This window comes from Trichosurus vulpecula, chromosome X (genome assembly GCF_011100635.1).
Source record: "Trichosurus vulpecula isolate mTriVul1 chromosome X, mTriVul1.pri, whole genome shotgun sequence".
In the NCBI taxonomy this organism is placed as follows: domain Eukaryota; kingdom Metazoa; phylum Chordata; class Mammalia; order Diprotodontia; family Phalangeridae; genus Trichosurus; species Trichosurus vulpecula.
This window is the reverse complement of record NC_050582.1, coordinates 54,439,190-54,463,040: the sequence shown is the minus strand read 5'-3', so window position 1 is coordinate 54,463,040 and position 23,851 is coordinate 54,439,190. Positions and strand designations below refer to the sequence as shown.

The following is a 23,851-nucleotide window of genomic DNA, read 5'->3' as shown; positions in this document are numbered from 1 at the left end:
TAGCTGTAAAAAGACAACCAGCACCCTTGTTATACGTGTTAGAATGGCCTGATTTAGCTCAGCAATACATACATATATATATATATATATATATATATATATATATATATATATATATATATATATACACACGTACGTATATGTATATATACGTATATATACATATGTATATGTATATATACGTATATATACATATATATGTGTGTGTGTGTGTATATATATATATATATACACTCAGCAATAGTCAATGGCAGGTGACTATAACCATATTGAAATTCCCTCTGCTGACCTTGAGCAATTCATAACTTGCAGTCATAGGATTCTAGCTCTAGAGCTAGAACAGTCCCCAGAGACCATCCAGTCCACCCCTCTCATCTTATAGTGAAGCCTAGAAAGGATAAGTGACTTCTCCAAGATCACACTGGTGTTAAATGGCAGAGGTGGGATTTGAGCCCCAATCCTCTGACTACAAATCTAGAATTGCCCGAGACTCAAGGAGGTTAAGTGACTTGCCCAGGGCCTCCCAGCTAAGTGTCAGATGCAGGTTTTCCTGGCGCCAAGTCCAGAATCTGTCCACTATACCACATTGCTGCTCTTCTCCTCAACGATCATTGGGAATAGATTCTGCCAGTTTTCAGTAATTGGAGAGCAAATTTGAAAGCAGAGTGGATCAGAATTGTGGTGTTAGTCTTTCTTTGGAGTGAGATTTTAATTGATGCCTAATTTAAAATATTGCAAAAATCCATTCTTCAGTCTCTGTGTCTAGCAGGCCAAGACTCCAAGTATATCATCCATGAGTTGTCAACGCAGCCTATGCAACATTTGAGAGCCTCTTTTCTTAAACTATCAATGATAGGTACTCAGGATCTTATTCATGGGAGACCAAGTATCAGAGGAAAAGTCGACACTACAGGGAAATGGATATAATATGGGGGGAAACTAATATAGACAGATAGTTATTGCTCTGTGTTTTGACAAAGTTTAATGTCCAGGTCATTAAACTTTGCAGGGAGTAAATGGATGTAACATTCTCCTGTTCTGTTGTTGTGTGCTCCTGGAACCAAGGCAGCACCTTTGTTTGGTTTATGGCATTATTTCTGTCATATCTATCTGATGACTTAGCATTTGGCTCTGGCTTTCAAAAATTAGTTCTGATTTGCATCATTTTTTTCTTTTGGACAAAAAGCAATGCCAAGAGTTCCAAAAATTGCCTGGAATAACATTTATCGCAGGTTTTTACAAATCCTACACTGTAAAATCCACACAGAGTTACTAAGTAAATAAAGGTTAATATATCAAAAGTTAAAGTAATAAAGCTTAAAATAATTCTATAAAAGAGAGCACACTCCTTTGAGAGTATATAGAGCTTGCAATAATTCTCTATAAGCTGCATTTCTCATCGGAATTACTCTATGCTACATTATAAGCTGAATGTTTGTTTTCATCATTTTCCTGAACAATACAACAGAAAGGTAACTGAATGAATGACAAGATATTTGCAGATGAAAAGTGCAAATGTGTGCATGTGTGCAAACTTCATTGTATTTGACACGGTTTCAATCCCTGGAAATATCCAACCATTTCTTCCGGCGTTTACCAGTTGAAGAGCATATTTTGCCCAAGGGTCATAAAGTAAATCTGACTGGTGCCAGATTGGACAGAGGCAAAGAATACCTTAGGGGAGAAAAAAAAGGAGAGAAGTTGAGATATCATCAGCTGGCAGTTCAGACAATTTTAACCTGATATTTGAGCAAGAGGAAAAAGGCCAAACACTACAATTTCAATTTACTTTCACACGTTAAATGATAATAACACCACCTACTGTGTAAACTTCATTTATCCAAACTTACTAATTTAGACAATGAGGGTCAGGCAAGGGATAGGAAAAGACTGAATTAGTGTAAAGTCTGAGATGAATTGCACTCTTTTAAAAGAAATGCAGTGTTGTCACTTTCTAATACATGTGGTAAAAATCACAGAATCTCAGAGGTCTCTAATCTAACCCATCCCTAAACAAGAATCCTACTCTACAGCATCTCAGACAAATGGGTTTCCTGCCTCTGCTTGGAGACCTCCAGGGATGGGGAACCCACTAGCCCCCAGGGCAGCCCATGCCACTTGAGGACAGTCTTAACCATTTGTAAGTTTTTCCTTATATTAAACCCAAATCTGCCCCTCCCACTCCACCTTTACTCCTAGTTCTGCTCTCTGGGCCAAGCAGACCAAGTCTCATCTCTCTTCCGTGTGACAGCCCTTCAAAGAACTGAAAACCGTTTGCTATCATGTTGTACTTAAGTACTCTCTTCTCCAGTTTCTTCAACTGATCCACACAGGACATGGGCTCAGATCTTCTCACTATCCTGATTGCCCTCTTCTGGACACGCTCCAGCAAGTCTATGTGCTTCCTAAAATGTCGTGGCCAGAATGGAACCCAATACTCAACTTCCTCAATTTGTAAAACAAGGAGGTTGTACTAAATGGTGGCTAAGGTTCCTTCCAATGTCAGAGCCCATGATGCTATTTCCAATGCAGTCTGACTAGTGCAGGGTACCATTTCACAATTATTGTCTGCCTTCTTTGGGGTATTATATTCTTTTTGGCTGCCATGGGACATTGTTGACTTGAGCCCTAGATCTTTTTCAGACAAACAGCCTATTCAGTACTTGTGAAGCTGGTTGTTTTAACACACATGTGGACCTTTACATTTATCCCTATTAAATTCCAACTTGTGAGATTTGGCTCACTATCCTATATTGTTGAGACCTTTCTGGATCCTGACAGAGACAACCAATATATTATCTACTGCTCCTAGCTTCATTTCACCTACAAATCTGCTAGTATCATCATCATCATCATCAATATAGATATTTTGCAAAGCACTTTGCCATTACTATCTCATTTGGTCCACACAACAATCCTGGAAGGTAATTACTACTATTATCTTCATTTTACAGAGAAAATTGAGGCAGATAGAGCTTAAGGGACTTGTCTATTGTTATACGACTAGAAAGTATCTGAGACTGGATTTGAACTCAGGTCTTCCTGACTCCAGGTCTAGCACTCTATCTACTTTACCCCTTGTAATTGCTTCATTCAAGCTGTTGATAGAGATGCTGAATAACACAAGGCCAAGGATAGATCCCTGGGTGCACAACATTACAGAACACCTCTCTTACTGCCCTTGGACACAAGATGAAACCAACTCTGCCAACTTCCACATTTATTCTTCTGAGTACAACCTGTGAGCTGCCTGTCAAAGTCAGTGCAGCCCAAAGTCATTCTGAATCATCATTACTTGGGACTTCTTACAGTACTTCCTGATCATTGGGGGTTCAAAAATTCCCTTTCAAATCTCTAAAACTCTGATACCTTTTGCAAGATTTTTGGCATGAAGACCAGGGGAAAATGTCTTATTTATAGCAAAATATAATGAATGACTCATTTTCATTTTATGTCCCTGGGAACCCAAACTTGCCAACATTATGGCTGCCACAAGACAGGCTTCTGATGTGAGACAGCTTGAGTATCTCAAGTGGCCACTGCAAATTTCCAGGGATACTTTGAGAAGCAAAGAATCTTAGAGGTGGAAGGGACTTCAGAGGACAACTGGTCCAAACCATGCCTGAGCAATAATTCCCCTCTACAACATCCTTGACAAAGGGTCATACAGCCTTTATTTAAGACTTTCAATGTGGGGAGAGCCACTGTACCTCCTGGGGCCCACTCTACTTCATGACAGCTTTAATTGTTAAGAAGTTTTTCCCCCCTTGACATCAAGCCTCAATTTACTTCTATGCATCTGCTGCTGGTATTGTCCACTAGGATCAAAATAGCTCATGTACTCCATTGGAATGGGCCAAATTGAAAAGTACTGGAGTAAGCCCAGAACACATTGGTTTTCTCCTGACGTAGCTAAAAGCACCCCTTCTACTCCCCAATGTCCTCAGAAGTGGTGGGAAGGCTCTCCTGTTAAGGAGCTGCTTTGATGGGCTGTGTGCATGTAATATATTTCTTATTGACAGCTGTGATCTGTGATGACTCTTTTTTTATGTAATGAAACACGTATACTTAAAGGGATCATCCAAAGATGCCATTCAGCACATTGCATTAGAAAATTCACTGGCCTTAATGTCAAAAGACCTGCATTCAAATCCCTGCTCTGACACATTACCTATATGACCTTTTAGATGTCCTTTCTCCTTAGGCCTCAGTTTCTCTCTCTGTAAAATGAGGCAGTTGGACTAGATAACCTCCAAGGTACTCGCCAGCTCTAGAGCTTTTTGCCTGGGATTCTGATTCTGATGCAATGGCTTCACTTGATTAATGCATTCATTTATTATAAGTCACCTTGGCTGTGCGCTGGCCCTGCCTGCTGTTCACTTTCAGCCTCATGTGTTTTCTAACTTGCACTTGACAAAGGTCTCCCATCCTAAGCTCTGCCCTCTCACCCCTCCTCACTTCTTGCCTGCAATTATTTGCTCTGGTTGTCAATATTGATCAAATCAAGGCAGATGCCAAACCTCCACTTTACTTTGGGCTACCCAGACAGCTTTAAAAGGCTCTTATAGTCTGTTTAAAGGCCTTATTTTAATCTGAAAAGAAAAGGGCCTGTGGCTCAAATACAATAACCTGTTCTACAGCAGAAGAAATAATGCCTAAGCTCTGCTTGGGACATGACTGGAATCTTTGATTTTTCTTGCAAATGTTTTTCTTTGAAAATCACATTTAATCATTTACTCAATCAAGAAATGCCCCAGCTATTTCTGCTGGGAAAGGTGAATTTGCCTTTGGCAACATTATACAGGCAGTTAGTTCTTTCTTAATGAGCAGTGAGGGAAAGCACATCTCTCACTTGGTTAAACTAGTTAATTTCCAACTCATTTAACCAACTGGGTTTAACCATTTTGAGGGGAGTATGGTTAGTTCTTTCTTAATGAGCAGTGAGGGAAAGCTCATCTCTCACTTGGTTAAACTAGTTAATTTCCAACTCATTTAACCAACTGGGTTTAACCATTTTGGGGGGAGTATGGTTAGTTCTTTCTTAATGAGCAGTGAGGGAAAGCTCATCTCTCACTTGGTTAAACTAGTTAATTTCCAACTTTTGCTGGTTAATTGTTCCTCCAGAACATACGCACCTTGTCATTTCGTTCACACAGAAATTTGAGCTTGTGGGATTTCTTGTGCATAAACACTCCTTCCAGGTTTCCAGCTTCTACAGAGCGTAGCTCAATTGCTCTCTCTCCCCAGCCCATGATCTGGTTTGACTGGAGATAGGCTAATGACAGAAAAGCAAAAGGAAAAACTTAGAAAGCTGCCAATTGTGGTCCATTCTGGGTTACTGAAAGACCATCTGGTTTGTGAGTGAACCCAACCAGTCCTTTGCTTCCTTTCCTCATCCCAGTAGCCTCAGCTTGCTGCCAGTGGCACTGCTTGGAGACATCTCTTGGTACTCAGACCTGTTCATTGTGCCAATTCTTTGCACCTTTGCTAAGGGACTGTGACATCTGGTAGAGACACAGGGCTTCTGGATTTCTCTTATCGATTTGATCTCTGATCCTCATTCTCAGAGAGAATCAAGAGTGGATTCTTTTTTTTTAACAGAAATTTAAATCCACTCGTACCCCTTATTTAAATTCAGTATAATCAATCAATAAGCATTTATTAACACCCTCTAAATTCCAAGCACTGTGCTAGGCACTAGGGATACAAAGACAAAAAAATGAAACTGACATATATACAACAAATACAAGGTCATTTTGGAGGGGAAGGTACTAATGCCTGGGGGCAGGAGGAAGAGAGGATCAGGAGCCATCTTAGGTAGAAGGTGGCACTTGAGAGGAGCTTTGAAGGAAATGAAGATTTTAGGGGAACCACAAATTATCTAGGTTTATATTCCTGTTTAAATGAAGTATGTGGGAAGCAGATGGACTCTTAAGCAATGAAAACTGTTAAGGAAAAGGACTAGCTCAGGGTATTGATTATAGCGTCTGTAATGTAATTGAATAGATTTCCATGTTCTAAGCAGGACTTAACCAGATTTGAAGTTTTTAAGGCTCTCTCGACCAGGATTTTGAAGGTTTTTTAGCAGTTTTATATTACTTTATGGCAATAAAGATTATGACAATAAGTGCCTTAATGCAGAAACCCTCATTATGTAAATAGCTGTTCAACCAGCTGGTGCTGTGAAGGGAATGTCATTAAAGTTGAATGAAAGAGCTTGGAGGCCACATTCTTCATAGGGAAGCCCATTTCCATAAATAAAGAAAAACCCTAACATTTAAATAATAGCAAGGTTTTGACAGAAGCTGAAAGGATTCAGAAAATATCAAATTAAGTCAGGGGAAAGATCAGAATTCCGCACTCACCCAATTTTCTTTTTTCTTCTTTGTAAAAGGGAAGAAATTTAACACTACCAACCCATTTGTATTTTTGAACTTTTCTGGAGTTACTAGAATGTCTTTGTTTAAACCAAAGCCATCCCTAAGCTGTGGTTATGTATATCAAATAGGCATAAAAAGGCTTGTTAAAAGATGGTGCCCACTTAAGTAGCAATCTCTTTGCCAAAGGTACTGTGAACCATTCTGAGCCTGAGCACACACCAAGAACTCGCCAGCAACTCACATTTCCTTTCATAGTGCAGTGCAAACTGCTTGGGCAGGATCCCAGCACCCCGAGCCAGGGCTTCTTTAGGCCCTCGGAATAGGGATGGCTACCAGAAGTAGCCTGCAGACCAGAGCCATGCTCACCTGGTCTCATGTGGGCCCTGACTCCAACACTTGGTCCCCTCTTCTTGCCACCAAACTTATCTTTCTATATACTCAGACTCAGGAAACTGACTAGTGCCTAAGGTGGGGCGTTGCAAAGGTACCTGTTTGCTAAGTGTTTGGTGCACTGTGAATTAAGCATGTTAATTTTCTTCCTTAGATGTGATACCTTTGTTTCCTTGTATCCCTCACATTCCCAGGATCCACACAGGCCAGGAAACTTGGCTCCCACATGAGTTCAGCACCTAGAAGTGCTTCCCCAGCAGACAACATTAACGGATTCCACTTTTGCATCCCATTCAATTAGGACTTGGACACTGCCTTTTACTGACTAGGGGACCCATAGTGAAATCCCTTCATTCTCTATACCCCCAGGCAACTCTCAAAAACCTAAATTTTGGAACACATACTGATATGCATTGAGAGAGGGAGGAAGGAAGGGAAGGTGGGATCAATGTAACCATAGGTCTGATCCTAAACAAAAAACCCAACTTTTCTAGAGTGCTTGTAAGTTTGCAAAAAGCTTTACATATATTTTTCTTATTTGAACCTCACAATAACCTTATGAGATAGGACTAGATTTCCAAGAATTAGGAGAGAGAGGTGTGGCATACATTTTTAGACATAGTCAATGTGTTGATTTGTTAAAAGAGAGGGCTCTGTTGGGCAGAGAGGGTCACTGGGAAGTGACAGTAATGTAAGAAATAAAAAAGAATGCCAATAAAACACTAAAAAATATATTCCAAATTTGTTTGCATCTCCTTACCTACTGACATTTGATTACATATAGTATGTGCATGTTTTGTTAATTAAGCAAAGATTTCTCAGCTGTGTGCTAAAACCTGCCAGGCCCAAGGTTTTGGTATCATATGGTTTCCAGCTTGGTCTTAAAAGTGAAATCTGATAGAAAAAAATTTTAAGACAGACATATGAATGCGTGGCTTACCCCAGCTTATAAGTCTAACCTACCTTCAGGGAGGTGATGTATTGCATTGTATTAACTGGGACTGGGGAAAAGAGGTCTCATTACCTTCCAAACCATAGACTGCTTAAAGAATGCGTGAGTTAACATCTCTTCATACTATTAATGGAAAATTCAGAGAGACTGTTATTTTTTTGTAAAGGTTTATTAGGGTTCAGGACAATGTGAAAGAGTGCCTTGGGGGAGCTTTTCTCACTGCGTATGCCTGGATTTGGGGGAAGTTTTAACTCATTGGATTTTTCTGATAGAAAAAATAGAGATAGATCAATTGTTGCTGCAAAAAGGCAGCTAATTAACATGATACTAAATTGATGAATATTCAAAATTAAGAAATGGGAGAAATTTAGAAGGACTCTTCTGAAGTTGCAACACACAATTTTGAGTCTGAAATTATTTATGGGCAAGACTCAGAGTGAGAGGAAAAGAAAATATGATGGCTTCAGAGCTTCCTGAAAAGTGGGCCAGTGCCCTACCTCATTTTAGGTCCTAATATGAGGATTTCTTCTGCATTCTCTCTCTACTGTTACCTGGCAGCACGGTGGCACAGCAGATTGAGCACTGAGCCAAGGGTCAGGAAGAGCAGACCAGAGTTCATTGCTGCTTCAGACAGTCACTTCTCTCAGTCTTAGTTTTCTTCTCCATAAAATGAGCCTGAGACAGTGGCCTGGCGTCAGAGTTGTTCGGTCATTGTTTTCAGTCATGTCTGACTCTCGTGACCCCATTGGTGTTTCCTCGGCAGAGATCCTGGAGAGGTTTGCCATTTCCTTCTCCAGCTCATTTTACAGATGAGGAAACTGAGGCAAACAGGGTGAAGTGACTTGATCAGGGTCACAATTCTAGTTTCTGAGGTCAGATTTGAACTTAACTGTTGCTGTTGTTCAATCGTTTCAGTTATGTATGACTTTTTGTGACCCCATTTGGGGTTTCTATGGCAAATACACTGGAGTGCTTTGCCAATCTTTTTCCAGTTCATTTTGCAAATGAGGAAACTGAGGCAAATAGGGTTAAGTGACTTGCCCAGGGCCACAGAGTAAATGTCTGAGGTCAGATTTGAACTTAGGTCTTCCTGACTCCAGGTGTGGTGCTCTATTCACTGCAGCACCACCTAGCTGCCCAAGGTGGAGCACTTAGAAATGGATTATTCTAGGATTTCAGGAGTTGTTGTGACTCCATAGCGTACCCCCTTTTCAGTGCTCAGAGAGGGTCACAATTATTTATATGTCTTATCTGCTAGGAAGGTACTTCAAAAAGGGAGCTGTTCTTTTAGTGTCACTTGCCCAAAGAGTCTTCCAAAGACTTTTTCTGATTTTGATAGCTTCCGGGCTACTTATTGGGAAAGTCTCAAGTATGACTATATTTTGTGGCAGCAGGGTTAACTGTTTGCCTCAGTTTCCTTAGCTGTAAACTGGGAATAATAATAGCCCCTACCTTGAGGGTTGTTGTGAGGATCAAATGAGATAATATTTTTGTAAAGCTCTTTGTACACCTTAAGATGCTATATAAATGCCAGCTATTACTAATTTTAGAGAGATTCAACCTGTAAATCAAAATGTCTTTTCACAATGCTATCACTTATTTTATTTTATCAAAACCTACCAACCAATTACTTTAATGACAAAAATCATTTTAGAGATGGATAGGAAATTAGAATTCATCTATTTTGTTTCCATTTGATTTTTATATAACTTTCAGTTTATTTTGCTTTTTTCTAGTTAATGAAAATTTATTTTCTTTCTTTTTCACTCCCTCCCACCAAAAAGACAAAACCAAACCCTTATAACAAATATGAATAGTCCAACAAAATGAACTCCCACATTGACCTTGTCTGAAAATGTGTTTCTCATTCTGCATCTTGAGTCTATCACCTTTCTGTCAGGAGGCAGGCAGCTGCTTCATCATCTATCATTTATTTTACATATGCATAAGGAGAACTCTATAAAATTCTATTAACTTTAAGAAAAGCATAGACAATAGAGTCTGAGGCCAAGCTTTTGGATCATTGGCCATGCTATGACACCCTTCTACTCCAGAGGATAATTAAGAGTTGACCACCTCCATAATTAGGTAAGCCTTAGAAACTAATCCCCCTGCATACACTTCTTCCCATTCACCCCACCCCCACCCCACCACTACACTGTGCTGGATGCCTGGAACCCCACACTAGAGATATTCCATTACTTTGTCCCCTTTTAAAGATCAAATGTTGGGGCAGCTAGGTGGCGTAGTGAGTAGGGCACTGGCCCTGGAGTCAGGAGGACCTGAGTTCAAAACTGACCTCAGACACTTGACACACTTCCTAGCTGTGTGACTTTGGGCAAGTCACTTAACCCCAATTGCCTTCCCTTCTTTCCTCCAAAAAAAAGATCAAATGCCCTTTGGGGGAGACATGGGGAGCCTTATTGATAAAGTTTTCATGCTAGAGGAAAAGAAGCACTGGAGTGGAGTCTGGGTTCTTGTTCCCATTTTACCAGTGGCTGGTTGAGTGACCTTAGGCAGGTCCCCTTCTCCCACTTTGTATAAAGACAGGGCTAGATTAGATGGGCTCTCTCTTCTCTTTCAGCTCTGATAGCCCATGTCGATGAAATACTTTAACTTTTTGGGTCAAGTATTATTGTGCCTAAGGACAGGGGGTTGAATTAGAAGACATAGAGGCAGTGGTATAGCACACAGAGTGCTGGATGTGGAACCAGAAATCAGAGTTCAGATCCTGCCTCTGATACTTACTAACTGTGGGGACCCTGAGCAAGCCACTTAACCTCTTTGAAGCTCAGTTTCCTTCTCTGTAAAAATAAGGAGGTTGAATTGGACAGCTCCTGAGTCTCTTCCAGTTCAAGATCTCTGACTGTGATCCTATAACTTCTCACCACCCCTTTGATCTCTATCCAATAGTGCTAGTAGATGGAACTTTTTTTATTTCCTAGTAGAAATGAACCTCCTTATTTCTGCTTCTGATGAACATGTTGGTTTCAGAGATGTCACTGTAAAGATTAGACCCAGATCTGTTATTTTTAGGTTTCCTTGCCCCAGATCTGTCAATTATGTTGCAAGCCTTTGCCTTCTCCGTCACTGAAAATGGGCTCCTTTTCTGGGCTCTCACCTATTTGAAGAATTGGGGACAGGTTTTCAGGGCACTTTTTAAAATAGTGTCACAGGATCCCTTCTTTTTGGGTATAGGTACATTCACCATCAGAAACCATAAACACTCGTTCCAAAGAAGTACTCTCACCCTACCTGTACCACCACATGTTGTCACTGCCACACACAGCCCAGGTCAAGAGGGGCTATGCAAACGTATGGAATGTTTGACTCTAATGCAAGGGCAGAATGTCTGGGGGATTGATCAGGTGGCTATTTAAATGGCTACAGTCCAGACATCTAACTTTCCATCATGGGGTGGGGTGAAGAGTGGGGAGAATTTGTTTATGGGCTGCAGAGTAAGAGGAATCTTCTGGCCAGATGGGCATATTTGGCTGCAGGTTCCCTGGGCCTGTATGTGACACTCCTCCAGTGTCTCTGGTTTGCATGGAACACAACTGACCAAGTGAACTTTCTCAAGTGTCTGAACACCGAGAAAATATCCTGACCAACAGAGCGCTCCTAAGTTCAACTGCGCTGTTAAGCAAGGACGGAAGGGCAGCTCTTATTTAATACCTACGTGACCTTGAGCAGGTTATTTCCCCTCAATGGACCTCAGTTTCCTTCTTTGAAAAATACTGGAGTTGCACAACTGGAAAACTTCAATGTTTTCTGTGTCTGATATATCTGACCTTCAATGGTCATGACAATGAAGTCCATTCACCCTAACCCTGTCATTAGTGCCCAAGGCCAGAGAGAGCCCAATATAATCAAACTAGAAAGAGAAAGGTCAAGAGAGAATAAAGAAGGTTATGGAATGGCTGACCCTAACACAAGAGGAAGGAAAGAGTGATGCTTCTGGGAGAGTCAGATATCAGGAGGGCACGTGGCTGAAAATACAAAACACAAAGGACTTGTACCCACAACCATAAACAGTCCAGGCAACTTCCTTCCTTTTTTGGGGTATTACAAGGAGGTCAAAGATACAAAGAAAGGTCCCATATACATGAAAACATTCATAGCAGTACTTTTTTTGTGGTGGGGCAAGGTACTAGACCACGGGTGGGGAACCTGTGGCCTTGAGGCCACATGTGGCCCTCTAGATCCTCAAGTGTGGCCCTTTGACGGAATCCAAACTTCACAGAACAAATCCCCTTAAGAAAAAGATTTGTTCTGTCAAACTTGGACTAGGAACTAGACACAAAGTAGATGTCTTTCCACTGGAGAATGGCTAAACAAATGTGGTATATGAAGTTAATGAAATATTATTGTACTGTAAGAAATACCGAATATGAGGCATTTAGAGAAACATGGGGAGGACTTCTGTGAACTGACTGACATGAAGCAAAGTAGAACTGAGGGAAAAGCACCTATAATGACTACCAAGATGGAAATGGAAATAATACTCAAAGGTGTCTCTAGCTCAGATTAATTGCAATGACCAATATTTATCCTGGAGAACAGATATGGAAGCATACACCCCTCCTCTCAGTAGAGAAGTGGGGGACTACAAGCATGGAATACTGTACATGTTATCTCAGTTTTCCTGAACTGTCTGGACAATACATTTGGCTTTGCAGTTTTATTAGAAAGATTCCATGAAGGGAGGCGGGAAGGAGATATCAGGAGATATTAGATAAAACAGCTAAAGTTATCAAGTAAAAAAAAAAAACAAATAAATGCTAAAAAACAAAATAGGAAGGGCAGACTAGAATTCAGCGCTTAAACTGTGGGTTGCGATGCCCAGTTTAAGAAGCACTGAAGGGGTTGGAAGTGGAAAAAGTTTAAGTCCTAGACTAGATGATCTCACACGTCCCTTTAAGTTCTAAATTCCAGAGTCCCATGATGCTATGACTACAATCTGGGTGAGATGGGAATGGAGTTCATTAGAGAAAGAAGGTCAGTTATCTTGATCTTTTATGGACCTGAGAGCAAACTCTTGGTATTTTGTGTTCTCTGTGTCTGATATATCTAGGATCCTATCAGCCTGTGAAATATTTCTACATGAACCACTACTTTGAGGGATGTAAACATTTCCCCCCCCCCTTTCTATGAACTAGTCTCTTTAATAAAGGCAGATGCAGGAATAAATCAGCTAGAAGTGGCGGGTGGGGGTGCATTTTTACCGTCTATATAAATCCTGCATGGAGAGTAAACACAAGCAAAATTAACATATGATTATAGAATCAAATCTGGTCAAGTTTCAGTGATGTGATTGTTGTGAATGAACATCAACTCCAATATCCCAAAGTCTGTTCTTGCCCCAAATATTTTAAGCACAGAATGTACATATCAGTCAGCAGGCTGAGCCCCTCAATAAAAGGCTGTGTGAAGCCATGGCTGAACTCTTTTTTATGCTAACTAATTGAACATTTAAGTCTTACTGAGCCTTTTGGGTGGGGACTATGTCTCATACATACCCACACATGCTGGCGTTTCTCCCCACTGCAAAATTGATTCCTTAGTGAAATGTCCATATATGTCAACATAGACGCCTTCATCTTCATAGGTTAGCAGAAGTTCTGTGCCACTGGTATTGGGCAGGATGATGATAGTATGTGGCTGAATGCTCCCCTGGATCTGGAATGATATTTTATAAGGATTTAGATGACCAGCCTGACTACAACCCAGTGCCTACATCAATCAAAGGAGCTTGGCAGTGCAATGAGCACAAAGCAGGTTTACAGTTCAGGGAAGGGAAAAGAAACATTTATTTCACAACAAGACTGTGTGCTTTTCTCTCCAACCCATGGAAAGAGTCTCTTTCCTGTTATTATGCTAGAGTTCATAAAATAGTCCCTGCTCAATCTTTCACTTTATTTTGATAAGAAATCCTAGCTCAGAAGAAGTTGAGATAGATGTCAGACACAAAAGAATCTCCTGAATTCTTCTCAAGGAACTGGTGTTTACAAACCATGAAAGAAGTGTCGTTTGATTCAAAAAGGATTTTCCCCAAGTAAGAGCCAGCCAAAGGCATATGGGCTCATCGTAAGAAGACTTTAGGATAATGGACACTGAGCCCAAGTCCACACCCTAAACTCATTCCTTCTTTAATAACCAGTTGGGACCTAAGAAGCATTTCTAATCAAACTAGAAACAGAATCATTAGACATTTTTAAAAGTGTGCTAAGCATCAAATATTTCATTTTGCTAAATGTGAACATCTTTAGTGGATATTTTGTTTCCTACATGATATTTGACCAAAGAAACCATTCCTACCATATACTCAGTAGACTATAATAGCTGCATAAGGTCAGGAATTAAACGTGAGAGATTTACTATACAGAAAAAAATAACAGACATCCAGATCATTTACCAAGAGAGCTGTTTGAGGCATGAGAGAACAGCCCAGCATTTCTAACTCTCCTGCTACACACAACAGTAGTATGTGACAAAATCGAATTCCAACACTAAACATTTTCCCACTACTATTTTCCCCCAGAGTAACCATCATCAAGCTTTTTGGTACCATCTCCAAACTAGCAACATGGGGGAGGGCTCTTTTAACCCAGCCCCATCCCTCCACCCCCACATCCACAGTCCCATGTACTGACCACCACAGGGAGGGTAGAAGCTGTCCTTGCCAAACCGAGAGCATGAGGGCCAAGCACTTGAGTCCATGTCTCAGCCAGTACTATCCGCAAAACTAAAACTGGGATCCAGAGGCGGAGAGTGATTTTAATGTGTTGCCTTGGTACTCCCATGAGCTATTGGTACAGAGGAGAGGTGAAGGGCAGGAGAGGAAGAGAGTTCAGGTGCTAGTGCAAGACCAAGAGCAAGCCAGCAGGTCTCGATGTAGGCATCTTCCAATCAAACTGAACTATAGACACCAAAAGCTAATTCTTGTCTCTTCAACAATCCCTAAAGTAAGCAAAGCCTCTGAACAGGTTGGGGTCCCCTCAGAGAAGCACAGCATTTCTGATCCAGCAGCTTGAAGCTAACATTTATTTTTAGGATGTTCTGTTTTAAAAAGGAAGAACCCACAGGAATGACATCCACGCTCTCCTGAGAGGCCGATGATATTGGGGCATTCAGATTAAAATTTTATTTTGGTACATACATGAGCTATCCTAATTAGGCTGGGTATCTGCTGTCAAAAGGAGTGATTTAAAAGGCTTAAGGCTTAATTTTCTCCTCCCTCACTGCCCTATCTTATATAGTAATTAGAAAATGTTCTCTTCTGGTAGGATAGAAAAGAGCAAAAGAGCCAGGGACTTGGAGTCACAGACTGTTAGTGATTAGAATCCCAGGATTTCGGAGCAATCTAGTCCAAGTCATTCATACCTGACAAGTCATTAGCCAGTCTTGCTTAAAGACCACTAGTGACAGGGAGCCCACTATCTCCAGAGGCAGCCCATTCTGCTTGTGGACAGCTTGGACACCTCTCTGCACCCTCAACCCTCTGGGGCCAAGCAGAACAAGTCTAATCCCTCTTGTATACTTTGAAGGTGACTAGCATGTGCTGCTTCCTGACTCTTATTTTCTCACCCTCGGTTCCTTCATCCTGCCTTCTGGAGGCATGACCTCAAGGCCTTTTGTTGTATTAATCTTGCTCTTCAGGACATTCTCCGGCTTTATCACTGATCTACCTGAGATGTGGCACACGGGAATGAAGATCATTCTCCAAAAGGGGTCTGATGGGCAGAATACAGCAGAACTATCACTTGGACCAAGATGCCAGACTCTTAATGCAAGCTAAGATTTTATTTGCTTTTTGCTAATTAGTTGTGTCAAGTCAAGAATCCTATGTTCAAATTGTGGCTCAGATATGCATTTCACCTCTCTGAGCCACAGTTTCCTCACCCGTAAAATGGGGATGATGATGACGATAATAATAACAACTTACACTTATGGAGTACTTTAAGGTTTGCGTAACACTTGAAATGTACTAGTTCATGTGAAGCTTACAACAAATCTGAGAGCTAGGTTCTGCAGGTGTCATTATTGACATTTTATACATGAGAAAACTGAGGCTCAGAGGACCCTAATAAGTGTCGGAGGTGGGATTTGAACCCAGATCTTCTTGAATCCAAGTTCAGTACTCTTTTCACTACAGGTTGTTTGGAGGAAAGTACTTTATAAAACATGAAGCACCAGAGAAATGGATGCTGTTATTCTTCTTCCTCCTCCTCCTCATCATTACCTCTTCAAGCATTCTGAAGGCTTGGAAGCCCACTAGCCATTTGCTCAAGAAGGGATCTTATCTTGTTTATGAGGATTCCTAGATCCTTCCTGGTAGGAGTATTTTTTGAATATCAGTACAAACAAAACACATTCAATAAAAACAAAGCCTAAATGAGAAGAAAAAGGGTGGTAGCATGTTTGCATTGAGGATAAGGAACAACCTGGCTCTCTTAGGCTTTCCATATTACAGAAGATAGTGTGGTACAGTGAAATGACTACTGGCTCTGAAGTCAGAGTGCCTGGGTTCAAATCTCACCTTTATGCTTACTGCCTGTAGCAAATGGAGCAAGGCACATAAAAGGCAGAGTAGAAGGAGCACTATTGTTTCCTGATTTTTTGAAGCTGTGTCTCTAATATGGCCCAAGGTCACTTGGCTGTCGAACTGCTGCCTAATGGTGCCTCTTCCATCTTTTACTTGTAAATTTGCTTTTTTGATCTATGTAAATCTTTGCAATTATCTGTTGTAAATTTCATCTTATTAGATTTGGCTCAATGTTGTAGCCTGTCAACATTTTTTTTTGGATTGTGACTGTGTCTTCCAGTGTTAGCTCTTTCTTCCAGCTTTGTGGCTTAAGCAAATTTGATAAGCCTACCATCTGTGCCTTTATGTATGTCATGGGTAGAAATGTTAAATAGAAGAGAGCCAAGCAGAGATCCCTGGGGCACTCCATTGGAAACCTCCTGTCAAGTTGATATCAAACCATCGGACCTCACCATCCAACTTTTTTCCAAGCTGACCTTAACCATTCAACTAGATCCAAATCTACCCAATTGTCTATCTCACCATCTTTTCCACAAGAATACCAGCACGAGGGATTTTATTGATTATTTATGTGCTAAAATATAGGTAAACTCTATCTATAGTATTCCTCTGCTCTCCCAAGTAAATAATTCTGCCACATCTAAGTTGGTTTTTGGTGAGTTCCCTATGCATCCACATTGGTCTCTTCAGACAATTATCCTTTTTCTTCTTTGTTAGAATCATTTCCCTTTCTGTCTTTAGAATTTAATTTTTGAAAACTTCTTATCTTTTCTTGGCTGACTTCCAAAGTAAGATTTTGGTATATGGGATCCTACTTTTCCTTCCTCTGAACCCTTTGAAATCTTTTCTCTTCAAATTTGGGATGCGTCTCAGATTAGTCTCAATATTCTTTTCTTCTAGCACAGAATCTATAAAGGAGCGACCATTTCCCCAAAAGTTTCCATTATTTCTACCTAAGCATCCTTGGGGGTGAAAATCAGATTGAGAATATAATTTCCCCATGTTGGTTTCAACCCATCTGAAGATATCTTAACAGAGAGCAGTCATTTTACATTTTAAGGAATGAGCTAATGAATTGGAGCTCAGAAGGATTAAGGAATTGCTATTCTTTATCCATGGCCAATGTCTGATATGGTTGGGCACTCCCTTATCAATGCCAGTAATTAGTATAAGAAAAGCTTGACAGACACAAAAACTTTCGAAGAACTAGCAAAGAAAGAAAGCAATTATCACTAAATAATCATTAATGGGAATTAGAAAGAACTATCTTACATGAGTCGGTAGGTATAGGTCATAAACCATCCCAGAATCAACATCGATGGCATGGAATCCTGCTACTGAGCTGTAGATCACTTTCAGTCTCTGTCCATTTTCCACTGTAAGGTCAACTGCCAGAGGCTTCTGATAAAGGGAGTGGAATGACTGTAATCATAAAACAATATGGTGAGAAAGGATGAAATAACATCTTCAACCCACGCAAAAGATCACTTGTCACAGAGGTCTAAGGATTAGTCAGTGTAAGATTAATAAGGAAGGAGAAAGCCCAGGGTGGGGTCAAGTTGTCCTAGGCAGGTTCTAGAGCACATTCGAGACAAGCTACAAGACTTTCTTGTTAAACATTAAGGCCTGGTCAAATCCTAAGAATCATATACTTGAGAGGCAGAGCCAAGATGGTGGAGAAAAGCCAGGAAGTTGCCTGAGCTCCCCCCAGTTTCCCTTAGAAACAATGTTAAATCAAGCCTCTCAATGGATTCTGGAGTAACAGAACCCACAAAAAGATGGAGTGAAACACTTTTCCAGCTTAAGATAACTTAGAAGAACTTCAGGAAAGGTCTGTCTCACTTAGGTAAAAGGGGAGTGTAGCCCAGAGCAGACAGGGTCCCGGCAAGCCAGCAGGAGGCTCTTAGCCACAGCACAGATCAGCAACCAAGGCCCCTCAGTCCTGGCTCAGCAGGCTACTGACATACCAGGCCAGCTGTGAAGCCTACAGCCCCAGCACAGAAGGCAAACTGCCATCCCTGGAATCCTGACACAACAGGTGAGACTAGGCCAGGCCACCTCAGTGCAGTGGGCAAGCTGCTAGCACTTGAGGCCTGGGTGCAGAAAGCCAGTGACCAGACCCCTGACCCCCAGCACAAGAAGCTTGGGACAGGGCCCCACGCCCCAGGAGCAGAGGTTAACTTTTTAAAATGAGCAAAAACAAAAGAGAGCCCTGACCATAGAAAACTACTATGGTGACAGGGAAGATCAAAACACAGACTCAGAAGAGGACAACAATGTCAAAATACCTACATGTGAAGCTTCAAAGGGGAATATGAATAAGTCTCAAGCCCAAAAAGTCCTCTTGGAAGAGCTCAAAAAGGATTTTGAAAATCAAATAAGAGAGGCAGAAGAAAAACTGGGAAAAGAAATGAGAGTTATGCAGAATTATGAAAAAGGAGTCAACAGCTTGGAAAAGGAAGCACAAAAATTCACTGAAGAAAACTCCTTGAAAAATAGAATTGGCCAAATGGAAAAAATCCACTGAAAAAAACAACTCCTTTAAAAGTAGAATTGGCCAAATGGAAAAGGAGGTGAAAAAGGAGGTACAAAATTTTCTTCACTGAAGAAAATAATCCCTTAACAATTAGAATTGGGCAAGTGGAAACTAATGATTTTATAAGATATCAAGAATCAGTCAAACAAAATCAAAAGAATAAAAATGTAGGAGAAAATGTAAAATATCTCACTGGAAAAACAACTGACCTGGAAAATAGATCCAGGAGAGATAATTTAAGAAATACTGGACTACCTGAAAGTCATGATCAAAAAAAGAGCCTGGACAGCATCTTTCGAGAAATTACCAAGGAAAACTGCCCTGGTACCCTAGAACCAGAGGGTAAAATAGCCATTGAAAGAATCCACCAATCACCCCTGAAAGAGAACCCAAAATGAGAACTCTAAGGAATATTGTAGCCAAATTTCAGAATTATCAGGTCAAGGAGAAAATATTACAAGCAGGCAGAATGAAGCAGTACAAATATCAAGGAGCCACAGTCAGGATTACACAGGACTTAGTAGCTTCTACATTAAAGGAGTAGAGGCCTTGGAATATGATATTCTGGAAGGCAAAGGAGCCTGGATTACAACCAAAAATCAACTACCCAGTAAAATTGAGCATAATCTTTCATGGGAAAAGATGGACACTCAATTAAACTGGGGACTTTCAATAAGTCCTGATGAAAAGACCAGAGCTGAACAGATAATTCAATCTTCAAATACAAGACTCAAGAGAATCATAAGAAGGTAAACAGTTATTCAAAAAGATTAAAGTGTTTATATCCCTACATAGGACTTGTAACTCTTGAGAACTGTCTATTAGAGCAGTTAGAAGCAGTATACATAGTCAGAGGGTGTGGGTATAAGTTGACTTTGATGTGATGACAAAAAAAATCAAGGGGGTGAAAAAAAGGATTATACTGGGACAAGAGGAAAGGGGAGGCAGAATAGGGGAAATTACATGACATGAAGAGACACAAAAGACCTATTATAGTAGAGGGAAAGATAGGAGGGGGTGAGCATTGTTTGAACCTTACTCTCATTGGATTTGGCTCAAAGAGGGAATAACACACACACACAGTTGGGTATTGAAATTTATCTCACTGTATAGGGAAGTAAGAGAAGAAAAGGGGGAAAAGGGAAGGGGGGCCGATAGAAGGGAGGGCAGATTGAAGGAGGCAGTGGTCAGAAGCAAAACACTGGTGAGGAGGGACAGAGTGAAAGGAGAGAGAAAAATGTAAGCAGGTAGAAAATAGGATAGAGGGAAATACACAGTTAATAATCATAAGTGTGAATGTGAATGGGATGAACTCTCCCATAAAATGGAAACTCTTGTTTGTGTCTATGTTGATCAAATCATCATTGATTTTCATTTTTTACCTTTGGCATCTCTTTTCACTTTCTATCCTCAAATCTGTGCTTTCTTGTTCTCCACTTAAAATGAGTGGATAGAAAGCTGGCCTTGAAGCAAGAAAGATCTGGGTTCAAGCCCCACCTATGACATATACTGATTATGTATGTGGAAGTCATTTAACCTCTCAGTGTGATCTGTGCAACTCTTTAAGACTATAAAGTTGCGAAGAAATTGCCAACCTCCATTCTTAAATGGAGTTTCTTCATGTGGGAGTTCTTTATACTAATGAAGTTACAAGTCCAGTTCTATCCCTTTAAGTACCATGGTGCTAACCTATGGAGTATTATAAATGTCCCACTGACTATTCCAGAATAGATGGATGGAGTTCTACAATGGTCACATTTATTCAAACTGGAAGAATCTTGCATCTTCTTGTTCCTGCTGTCCAAGTGGAATTGCTGATGACATGTCCTAAAAGGGATGAAGGACAAGATTATGGTTCACTCACCTTAAAGGCCATAAACTTGTGGTACGGTTTCGGTGCCCATGCATAGACCTCAACTGAATTCCTCAAAGCGACAACGAGAAATTTGATCCTCTCATATTTAACTACAACAGACAAAAAGATGACAATGGCAAAGAGTTAAAAATCAAGGACCAGCTGTTTGTGAGTGAAGCTGCTTGGCTAGAGTCCAGTCTGCTTGAAAGGATGCTAGCAAAGGATCTATGGCATGCAAATTAGCAGCATTTGGGTCAAGCCTTACATGGAGATGTCTATTTCTGGTTCTCAATCCAATTCAACAAAATAGGGATTAAGAGCCTATTGTGTAAGGCACTGTGCTCAGCCAGAGAGTGGTGGGGCATGTTACTAAGATGACAAAAAGCCCTTTTCCTCAGGGAGTTTATATTCTACAGGGAGATGAAAATGTAAAGGGGTAAGTAAATAAATAAAGACTTTTCGAGGACAGGGAACTGAGAAACAGGCAGATTAGGAAAAACTTCATTTAGGAGGTAGCATCTAGCTCAAGCTTGAAGAAAACTAGGAATTCTAAGAGGCAGAGAGGAGGAGCAAGTGCGTTGCAGACATGGGGCACAGCCTCTACAAAGGCATGGAAGCAAAAAACAAAACAAAACAAAACAAAACTAGGGTTCACAGAGTGGCTAGGAGACCAATTTGCTTGGAACATAGTGTACGTGGAAGGCAACAATTGTAAAGGACTTTACATTCTAAGCTGAGGAGTTCGCATTTTATCCTAGAGAAAAGAGGAAATGACTAAAACTTTTTGAATGGAGAAATGGCATGGTCATACTTGTTTTTAAGGAAGATTATTTTGGCAGCAGTGTGAGGGATCCATTGGAGAAGGGAGAAGCTGAAACCAAGGAGATCAAGTAAGAGGCTATTGCAATAGTCCAGGTGAGAGTGAATAAAAGAATGAACTACTGTGCAAGCTGTGAGGGAGGAAAGGGGGCAGATATACAAGTTGTGGAGGTATGCTTGATAAACTTTTGGCAACCAATTAGATAGGGGGGTGAGGGGAGGGAGAAGAAGAATCATGGATGACTCTGAGGTTGTGAACCTAAATTCTGGAAAGATGATGGTAACTTCACCATAAGCAGGCTATCTGGAGCAGAGGTAGGGTAGGAGTAGGGGGAGAGAATGAGTTCTGTTTTGCACATGTTAAATTTGAGGCACCTATAGTATATTGAGGAGGTGATGGATGACTAGAGTTCAGGAGAGAAATTAGGTTGGATAAATACATTTTAGAGTCATCCATATGGAGATGATAATTGAACCCATGGTTAGGTAATGAGATCACCAAGAGATAATGTTGAAAGGAAAATTCCTTGTTTGGGCTTTTACCCTATTTAACAAGGCAAAACTCAGGACAAAGAGAATTAAAAGGAGTTTATTATAAGTATGTCAAGGTAGCACTGCTGGGTTTGCCAGCTGATCTCTGATGGCTTCAAAGCAGGGTCAGTTTTTATTGGTAACTTCCTTAATGAGATAAAGACAACTCAGATAAGTCAATGTCAGCAAAAGAAGTTGGGCCCTTGAAGCTTAGTTCTTCCCCAAGGTAGCAAAGTACATGACAATTTTTGGTAGGGGTAAGTGACAAAGAGCAGGTAGTGCAAAAAGTTGCAGACTTGGGTGTTGCCTCCGCCAACACTGACCATCAGGGCTGGGAACAATGGCTCACTGAGTCAACATAACTTTCAATCATCGTATAGCATGAAAAGAAAAGAAGGGCCAGGATAGTGTAAACTCAGACAAAGAAGTAGCAAGCAGTTGGATGATAATCTAGCAAAGTAGATTGAGAAGGGCTTGTCATAGAGATAGGGGATCATAGGCTTGGAGCTGGAGTGAACCTTAAAGGTCATCTAGTTTAACCCCTTCATTATATAGGTGAGAAAACAGACCCATTTGGGCCAACAAGTGACTTGCCCATAGCTGACACATACCTAACAAGTGTCTGAGGTGGGATTTGAACTCAGGTCTTCTTAACTCCCAAGTCCAGAGCTTTATGCACTATTACACCCTGACACATAAGTAAAATCCATGTGGTACCTTACAAAAAGTTCTAGGCACAAGGAAGGAGAAAGAAGCCTGAGTAATCCACAGAGTATATCACCAATCTCTTAATAATCAAAATCTGGAAGCTGAGCCAGACAACTGGTCAGCCATTCACCTGCTGCTGCAGCCATTAAAAGATGGTTGGGCAGAGGTGAGGGAAGGGAAGGAGGGAGAAAGGAAGGTACACAGAGGAAAATGATGAAGTTTTCATTTAAGAGTAGGAATCTGATCCTATTATTGACTGATAGGGATTCCTGTTGAAGTATTTCAGTCCTGTCTCTGAAATGAATAGCAACAACGCAATCTTTTTGAAGTTTGAACGTGTCCTCGCACCAGCCTGCTTGCCAAGAAATCACTCTATGTCGATCTGACAGCAGAGTTTCAGTACTTGGTTTGCAATGCATCAGACTCTGGAGAGCTGGGCTCTGGAGCATGTGGGAAGAGAACGAAGATGGAGGGTAGCCTGTTTCTCCTGTTGCACAGGCCTGCCTCGTGAAGTTCCCCAATTCAAAGAGGGGAGTTACATATCAATTGGGATATGCTGAGGGGAGAACAATGAGAGCTGGACTCATATCAAAGTGTGTCTGTCACCACAAACTCTTAAATGCCTTCATTGCAATTGAAATCTCTCTGGTGTCATTTGGGAAACCCAGCTGTAAAAGCAGCAGCATGAACAAGTAGGAAGAGAGAGAGGGCTCTGAGGACAGGCTCGGTACTGGGGATGTCAGAACTTTGAGCGTGATGCCGACCAGAACTGTTGGCCCAAATTAGTGGCCATACTGAAAGCAACTCAAAGCAGACAAGATGGCAGCTGACAAGTAAACAAGCCATGTGCGTGTTCTGTCTGCGGAAGAAAAGTTGTCAAGTCTGGGCCTCGGCTGAAACATGTCGATTGTGCATGTCGTCTACTCAGGTGAACCACCCTTTAATGAAAATGTTCTGGGCAAGCCTCTCTTTACAGTAAAAGAGGACAAAGTCAGAATACAGGGGCTTATCCAAATAGCGGCCCAGCTTCTCCACTCCAAATACTCCATCTTTTTGGCTCATGCTGTCAAAGAATTTTTCCCTGCCCCATTTGTAATCAGGATTGTTATTTTTTTTCCTTTTTGGAGGGAGAAAA

General features: G+C 41.0%; 1 protein-coding gene across 1 annotated transcript in view; it reads right to left on the bottom strand.

The window, feature by feature from the left end:
• Positions 1 to 1,557: 1,557 nt before the first annotated feature.
• The window catches only part of NRK (Nik related kinase), a gene marked incomplete at its 5' end in the record, with an annotated part of 215,747 nt that continues 193,453 nt past the window's right edge, over positions 1,558 to 23,851 (bottom strand). Inside the window, 5 exons of the mRNA XM_036739833.1 lie at positions 1,558 to 1,674; positions 5,136 to 5,275; positions 13,242 to 13,401; positions 17,540 to 17,689; positions 20,668 to 20,768. Coding sequence (XP_036595728.1) covers positions 1,594 to 1,674; positions 5,136 to 5,275; positions 13,242 to 13,401; positions 17,540 to 17,689; positions 20,668 to 20,768 — 632 coding nt within the window. The remainder of the gene's footprint in view (positions 1,675 to 5,135; positions 5,276 to 13,241; positions 13,402 to 17,539; positions 17,690 to 20,667; positions 20,769 to 23,851) is intronic.